The sequence below is a fragment of the Brachypodium distachyon genome, chromosome 5 (genome assembly GCF_000005505.3).
Source record: "Brachypodium distachyon strain Bd21 chromosome 5, Brachypodium_distachyon_v3.0, whole genome shotgun sequence".
Lineage (NCBI taxonomy): Eukaryota > Viridiplantae > Streptophyta > Magnoliopsida > Poales > Poaceae > Brachypodium > Brachypodium distachyon.
In genome coordinates, this window is record NC_016135.3 from 22,940,748 (window position 1) to 22,949,012 (window position 8,265).

Consider the following 8,265-nt stretch of genomic DNA (forward strand, 5'->3'; position numbering starts at 1 on the left):
AGTACTCCGTCCGCTCCGTCCGGAAAATATTTGTATAGATTTTGTCCGTTCCGTCCGGAAACAAGTAAGAAACAAGTAACAACTCACATAGATTTTTATACAAAATCATCCGGAAACAGATTTTTATACAAATCATCCTAAAAATCATTCGGAAACAGATTTTTATACAAATCATCCGGAAACAAGTGACGTGAATTTATATAGATTATTCATCCAAAAATAAATGACGTTGATTTATGTGGATTTTTATAAAATTCACATTCTTGTATAAATTCACGTCACTTATTTCAGAACGGAGGGAGTATATACGATGAATTGGTGGTGAATCATTGTTTAAGCTTCATCATTTAGTGGGTATCTTGTAATATCTTAATCAATTATCTTAATACGTGTTCGCACGGGATTGTCCGCTTGTCATGTTAATTGCATTTTGTGTCATATGCCTGGGCTGTGCATTTATTTTGTGTTTTTCTTCTCATGTCGTACTTATTGTCTTTGTGCTGTCGATTCCCGGCACGCTAAAAAAGAATCTAGTTCGGGTGGTGAAGGAAGAAGAGGAGGAAGTAATCTATCGAGATGTGGATGAGGAGGAGAAACCTACGCAGACGGGGAGGAAGGACGCGAAGAAAGACCGGGGAAGAAGACGATAGGAAGGGGACGCGGATGTGGCACGACGCCAGCCCAGACGGGGCCGGGGCGATCTTCCCGAGCGGGCTACGGCCGGGTACTATACAACCTGACCCAGCATATTTGTTTGATGTTATTATACGACGACTCTCCACTGCTACACAAACCCGGCCAGCATCGTCGCACAAACTTACAGTTAAAGCACAAATTAAGAAGATGGCCTGCGTAGCCGTCCTCCGGTTCCTGGTGCTGGTGCTCGCCTGGACCCTCGCCGCGTTCGCGGTTTCCGGGGAGCAGGACTGCTACGACGACAGGGACTGGATCATGGAGATCTGCTACGAGAGCATCAAGAAGGAAGGCCCCTACGCGCTCCCGAACGTGACGTGCCGCCGCGAGGTGAGGAAGGTGGACATGCCCTGCATCTGCCGCGTCCTCACGGCCGCCGACGAGCGGGTGATCAGCGCCGAGAAGCTCGTCCGCTGCGCGCGCGACTCCGGCGTCAACCTGCCCTTCGGGACCAAATGCGGGAGTGAGTATGCATTGCGAGCTCATCGATCCAACGGGGATTTCAGATCCATTTTCCCCGTTGTTTTACTTTGCGTGGACTCACTTCTCTTTTTTTGCAGGCTATCCTATTGTGGTGCCGCCACCGCCGCCTCCATTCCCACGGCCCTGAGGTGTTTCGTTCCGTTGTCCGGGAGGAAGGTGAATGAATGGGAGATTTGATAGGTCGTGGAAGAATAACTGCTGGAGAAGCACTCTGAAATCTGAAGTAGCCTTCCGTCGTTTCTCTGAAACAACTGCAAATTCCGTCCAACGGGTTTCTCTGAATAACGATATTGAATTTTTGCGTTGCCCCTGTTATTGCCCAAGTATCTCTCTTTGGCAATGTCGTAAGCTTGTTCCAGACCATTCAGAGTTTATCTAAGCTAGTCTAGGAAGCAGCGATCTGAATTATGTAAACACGGCAATATGCAATATGGCATTCCAAACTCTTACATGCTGATACTAGAGGGCAGAGAGAAATACAAATCCATGAATAATAAAAACCATACTATGACATAACTCCAGAAGACAGACTGCTTATGCTACTTACTGACTAGGAAAGCGGATAGGAGATACAAACAGTAAAAGCTTCTGACTAGTACAATAACAGGGCAAGGCCTGAGGCGCCCTGAGGTTACTTATTGCTCCTGAGCTCTAAACTCGGGCTCTCCGATTACTGCTAGGACACCGGATTATTGGCCGACAATGACGCTGGCGCCGGTGCAGGAACTCCTGAACCCTATAACACTCAATTATGTCAAGTACTAAAAAGAATGCTGCGAATTGGGAGCCATCAGTCTGTCATTATCTTCAGGTCTGGATCATAGCGGCCTTGATTCCCAGGAAGCGACCAGCCCGCTGGAGCATATGAAGCTTGCATGGGATGGCCTGCGTTGTTGAACGTGCTGCCATTAGGTCCCATGGGGCTCCCCGGGTCATCAGAGTGATCGCTTGATGTTCCATCGGATGGAGGACTGGCAGCTGAGGGTGCACCAAAGCCAGCAGTGTGCATTGGCGCAGAACTTGGCTCGCGTTTCTGTTGTTCTTCCTTGGGCTTTTTACCTTCAGCAATGAAACTGCCCACCACAACCTGAAACACAAGATGGCTATGTCACCAAGGGCCTCTTGTGAGATGCCAGTTGAAAATAAAGTACAAAGAACAGATGAATGAAGAACCTGGACAGGCGTCGCAGCCATTAGCATTCCAGCAACACAACCTCCTACAATACGTCCATCACTTCCAGAGAGTGCCACACTCAAACCACCTGTCCTACTACGAGTGTCACCATCCTCCGCAAGAAGAAATGAGCCCGACAGGGAGAGAATATCAAAGTGGCCCTGTGATACATAACAGAACAGGAAATCATATATTTTGCATATCGGCTTCATATGATAGAAAACTGTCATGGTCAATCTAATAAATATCATGAAAACTGACTCCAAAACTTGGGACCTTTAACATTACAGTTAGTCATTTGCACTGGATCGGAGAGAAGATCAGATTAATTTTTTATATTTTTCACTATTTTGATGTAACATGCCAAGCTGCGATGTAAACTTCAAACCACATAATCCATTTCTGCTCTACTGTCAGAGATTATGTTGTCAAGAACAGACTGCAAGGTGAACAGACTCCATACTGGGCCCACTAAGAAGGAAGCAGCAATCAGGGAAGGTTACTGGTAAAACAAGGAAGCAGCACGAAGAAAATAACCGAAGTAGAATGAAATGGAAATATGAACACTGAGTAAATCACTGGTAATAGTTTTTTTTAGTATATTTGTTACAACGACATAATAAGCAAACAGCATTAATATTTGTTTTTATTTGTTCCTACATATTTTATCTGTGCATTAATATTTCAAAGAAATAATGAGAAGCAAAAATCTTTGCCCCAGTTAGGTCTGAAATGTACCTCATATGTCACGATGCCACCAGAGGTTGCTGGTTGACGGAGTGTTGCTGTGCACAGCGCACCGTTTGCTGAGAGTATACATGTAGTACGTGGACCTTGTTGAGAAAAAGACATTATCTTTGAAGCAACATCCTGCAAATAAGATGAAATTGATGCATAAGTGCCCATTGTTAGATAGTAAGTACTCCAGGAATTCTAAAAAAAAGATAGTAAGTACTCCAGGGATAAGCAAAGAATAGGCTGAAGAAATAATTATCGAGGGAGGTAATAGTTTTGGTATTGCAAGTCTGCAACTGTAAAAATATACGAGGGATGCAAGAGATTGGAAGTTAACATCATAAGACTAAGATAATCCACAATTATTTATTCATATGAATGAACAGTCTCCTAATTTCATAAGAATATCATTTAAACATTCGTCATCCATCCTACGGATCAGCAGTAAGGTGGATACAGCCTACAGTATAATAAATATGCATTGATGGCATGGAGAACATGGGAAGACCAAGAACAGTTAGACTTGGTAGCAAGGGGAAAAGAGTCAAGAGGATAAAAGCCCAAAAGATGCTGAAAGGACCACTCAGTGCTACATTTAGTTCGCTGTTTGTTCTAGGAGGCACATGATATACAACTCTGTTCTTGGTTCTCCCATGGAAGTGATTGTCATCACATAGAACCCCGTCAGGCATCCATCACCTGACGATTTGCAATCCAAGAATTTCAACATTATGCGGTATGTTCCAGAATATCTAGTTTTGTTCTCAACCAAGACCAGTAAGGAAGTTTACTCAGTCCTGACTACAAAAATATTTTTCAAGTGCAGCTTAGGAACAACCAGACCACAGAAGCACATATATTATGGACAAGCAAACAGGCACCACAGAGGAGGGAGCATTTTCCAAGTACCTCATTAGGCTTCACGGTTATTATGTGAGGAGTAAATGATGTCCCTGAAGAACCTGAAAATAATCACATGAAAGACCACAGTGAGCATTTCAGTCGCCACAATAAAATTGCTCCAAAGGTGATCTAGTTAAATCCATATACTTAATTCTAGTTTAGATAGATAAACACGAAACAGTCTTAGAATAAGTGATGAATGACTTTGTGATCAACATGGTTGTGTCGTGTATGGAAAAGGAAAAAATAATTAATTGATATATCAAATATTTATGACCCTGTTATGCTGCAAAATGCAAACTTCAACTTATCTTGAGGCATGATACAAATATGAGAAAAATAATACAGTATGTACATTCATTGAAATATCATTTGAAATAAAAATAAAGCAACAGACGAGATGCCTAATATTCAAAGACTAGGCTCATGTTCGAATCACACTTCTAATATTTATAAGCTGCCATGTGGACAACTGAGATAAAGCATATCTGTACTTTCCACATTATTTAAATGACTGCACTATTCCGTCCTATTTAATTCCTTAACAATTCCTTATAATGTTAAGAGATCGTTACAAAATTAGTCCACACATACCCTTTAAACATATAAAAAAACAAAGGCATGCCTTTATTCAGCAAACTGCTGCTCAGTAAAGTAAACACTAATATTTGAGAATTCAGACAGAAAGCAACGCAGAGGCAGCCAAAATTACCTAAAGCGGCCAATTGTTTCTTTTTCCCGGAACCAGGCGGGCGCCCTCTGCGCTTCCCGTCAGGGTTCGAGTTCGAACCAGCACCGGCTTCAGAGGTCGCTCCGGCGACAGGTTTCGGCACGTAACCGATGCTTCCGTCCGGCCCATACTTCCTCGGCCTCCCCCTCTTTTTTTTCACGAGCTCCCCACCGCCGCTGCCGCTGACCACGATGGCACCGGCGCCACTGGTCTGCTGCATGCCCGGCGGGGCAGAATCAGGCCGGTACATGGCCCCCGGCATCTCCGCTGGCTTCATGGACGACGAGGCTCCTGGCGAAGACATGGGGTTGAAGCCCAGCGGCATCCCGTGCATAACATTAGCGGAACCCGGTGGCATCGCCGGCGCGGCACCGTAGGCGTGCTGCGGCATCATGACGCCGCCAGCCGCCGGCGGCGAGCTCACGCGTGCCTGCTGCTGCTGCTGTTCCCGGCCGTCCATCTCGCGAGGGCGAAACCCTAGCCCCCGAATCCGACGCGCTCCTCCCCTGCCCTGCGCCGAACAGCCCGACGCGCGCGGTTGTACGTGAGAGCTCTCTGCACTCAAAAATTATTCCAGAAGAAATCGAATAAAATACAGAGGAAATGGAGAAAGCGGAGGCGAATTTGCGCTGGGGAAGAATTCTTTTTTATCGGAGAGTAAATAGGAAGATGGGGGAGGTGGGAGGAGTTACCTTGCCTGAAGGGTCGGATCAGATCTGTAGGCCAGGAGAAATCGCGAAATATCGAGCAATGAATCAGAGCCCCCTCGCTCCTCGCGTGCTGTTTCGGCTGGACAGAAATACCCCCCCCCCCCGTTTCCTTTTATACTGCTCCCTACCAGGTAATTTGCTTAAGGGCTACGGTAAATATAATACTTACCTTAAAAACAACATAGGGTGCAAATAACCGCGTTTTTTTAATCTTCCATTAAAGAAAAAACTACGAGGCTCTATCAACAACACGTGCCTCCAGTTTATCTCGACCTGGCTCCACTGCGGATTGTGACGTTGAGCATCCCGTATTAACATTTGCAACCGGTTCATGCACTGTTTTGATTTTTATTGATCAGCGCTGCACACCAGCATTTAGTGTAGAACATGAATTGCTTGTCATGTCGACTACCATAGATATGATACACTAAAAATATTAGGGCGTGAACAATGGGTATTTTCTTAAACTCTTTCCATCTAAAAAACAGAACTTACTGCACGGCTCTATCACCGACTGTGCCTCCAGTTTACCTCGCCGTTCATGCCTTTCGGATTCTGACATTTCCTTTCTCCCATATCGAGACAGTCTCGAACAATCACGTTTTGGCGGGAATTGCCAAAACTTGTGGTCCCATTTGCATTCGGTTCACGCACTGCTTTGAAGTCAGTCTCGAGAACTCTTGTTTTGAACCGAACTGGCAAAACTTGTGGTCCCATTTGCATTCGGTTCACGCACTGCTTTGAAGGCAGTCTCGAGAACTCATGTTTTGAACCGAATTGGCAGACTCGAGAACTCTTGTTTTGAACCGAACTGGCAAAACTTGTGGTCCCATTTGCATTCGATTCACGCACTGCTTTGAAGGCAGTCTCGAGAACTCATGTTTTGAACCGAATTGGCAGACTCGAGAACTCATGTTTTGAATGGAACTGCCAAAACTTGTGGTCCCATTTGCATTCGGTTCACGCACTGCTTTGAAGGCTGTGTACTCAAGTTTTGGACGGAACTGCCTGAGCTTGCAGTCCCTTTTGCATTAGGTTCACGCACTTCTTTGAAGCCAGTGTACTCACGGTTTGGACGGAACTGCCTGAGCTTGCGGTCCCATTTGCGTTCAATTCACGCACTGCTTTGAAGCCAGTCTACTCACGTTTTGGATGGAACTGCGAGAGCTTGCGGTCCCATTTGCATTCGGTTCACGCATTGCTTTGAAGCCAGTCTGTTCACATTTTGGACGGAACAGTCAGAGCTTGCGGTCTCATTTGCATTTGGTCCACGCACTGCTTTGAAGCCAGTTTACTCACGTTTTAGACGGAATTGCCTGAGCTTGCGGTCCCCTTTGCATTCGGTTCACGCACTGCTTTGAAGGCAGTCTACCCATGTTTTGGACGGAACTGCCAGAGCTTGCGGTCCAATTTGCATTCGGTTCAAGCACCGCTTTGAAGGCAGTCTACTCATGTTTTGGATGGAACTGCCAGAGCTTGCGGTCCCATTTGCATTCGGTTCACGCACTGCTTTGAAGGCAGTCTACTCACGTTTTGGACAGAACTCGTTTTTTACGGAACTGCCAAAGCTTGTGGTCCCAATTGCATTCGATTCACGCACTGCTTTGAAGGTAGTCTAGAGCACTCACGCTTTGGACGGAACTCGTTTTCGATGGAACTGCCAGAGCTTGTGTGGTCCCATTTGCATTCGATTCACGCACTACTTTGAAGGCAGTCTCGAGCACTCACTCTTTGGACGGAGCTGCCAGAGCTTGTGGTCTCATTTGCATTCGGTTCATGTACATCTTTGATTTTCAATGATCAGCACCGCACACTAGCATTTAGTGCAGAACAAGGTTTGCTTAACCTATGGGCTAGGGTAAATACGATACCCTAAAAACATTGAGATGTGAATAATCATTTTTTCCCTTAAACTCTTTCTATCCAAAAAGAGGCTTCGATTGCACGGCTCTATCATTAACGGTGCCAACAGTTTGCCTCACCGTCCATGCATTGCGCATTGTGATGTTTTTTTTCTCCCATACCAAGGTAGTCTCGAGAACTCACGCTTTGCACGGATCTGCCCTGAGCTTGTGGTCCCATTTGCATTCCATTCACGCACTAGTTTGATTTTTATTTATCGATGCTGCACGGTAGCTTTTAATGCGGAACAATAATTGCTTTACCTATGGGCTGTGGTAAATATGATACAACTAAATACATTAGAGTGTGAATCGTCGTGTTTTCCCTTAAACTCTTTCCATCTACAAAAGAGGCTTCTACGTACTGCACAACTCTATCACCGGCGGTGCCATCAAATTACCTTGCCATTCATGCATCACGCATTGTGACGTTTTTTATCCCATACTAAGACAGTCTCGAACACTCACGTTTTGGACGGAACTGCCCTAAGGTTGTAGTCCCATTTGCATTCGGTTCACGCACTTCTTTGATTTTATTGATCATCACAGCATACCAACACTTAATGCGGAACAAGAATATATACGTAGGCGTGCGAGATGCAAAACAACAAAACGCCCGGTATAGATGGACTCGGATGTAGAAATAAGATGCCTAGTAAAAGAGAACAGAGGGAGTAGTTTTTAGCTCAAGTTTGGTGTCCTAGTTGAAGGGATGGACACTTCTTTCCAGTTGGCATTTCTTTGTGTGTCGGCATGGGAGCTAATGCGGATTTTGTCACATGATCTGATGTTCTAGATCTAGTTCAAGGTGTAGTTCTTTTGGGCCACAGCCCATGCAGACAGAGCTAAAGTATGAACCAAGAAAGGGGCAAGATGGCTGCATGGTGCGTGGTTTATGGGTTTTCTCATTTGTGGGTATGATAACTAATAGAAATT

General features: G+C 45.2%; 2 protein-coding genes across 3 annotated transcripts; one reads left to right on the forward strand and one right to left on the reverse strand.

Annotated features, from left to right (window-relative positions):
• Positions 1-539: 539 nt before the first annotated feature.
• On the forward strand, positions 540-1,481 carry LOC100829678. The gene is made up of 2 exons (XM_003581536.4): positions 540-1,156; positions 1,254-1,481. Exons 1-2 carry the CDS (start codon positions 577-579, stop codon positions 1,301-1,303), a joined length of 630 nt encoding a protein of 209 aa, XP_003581584.2. The 5' UTR covers positions 540-576; the 3' UTR covers positions 1,304-1,481.
• A 96-nt stretch (positions 1,482-1,577) lies between these two features.
• Positions 1,578-5,501, reverse strand: LOC100838752 (AT-hook motif nuclear-localized protein 10). 2 transcript variants are annotated; one of them, XM_003580415.4, is made up of 6 exons: positions 5,411-5,501; positions 4,701-5,273; positions 3,995-4,047; positions 3,089-3,220; positions 2,350-2,511; positions 1,578-2,263 (listed from the first exon to the last, which is right to left on the reverse strand). In XM_003580415.4, the coding sequence occupies exons 2-6, from the start codon at positions 5,176-5,178 to the stop codon at positions 1,967-1,969; spliced, it is 1,122 nt and encodes a 373-aa protein (XP_003580463.1). In that variant the 5' UTR covers positions 5,179-5,273; positions 5,411-5,501; the 3' UTR covers positions 1,578-1,966. The 2 variants fall into 2 exon arrangements, with proteins under 2 accessions (XP_003580463.1, XP_014758897.1); XM_014903411.2 differs by lacking the exon at positions 5,411-5,501 and having other exon boundaries at positions 4,701-5,404.
• Between the last annotated feature and the right edge of the window lie 2,764 nt (positions 5,502-8,265).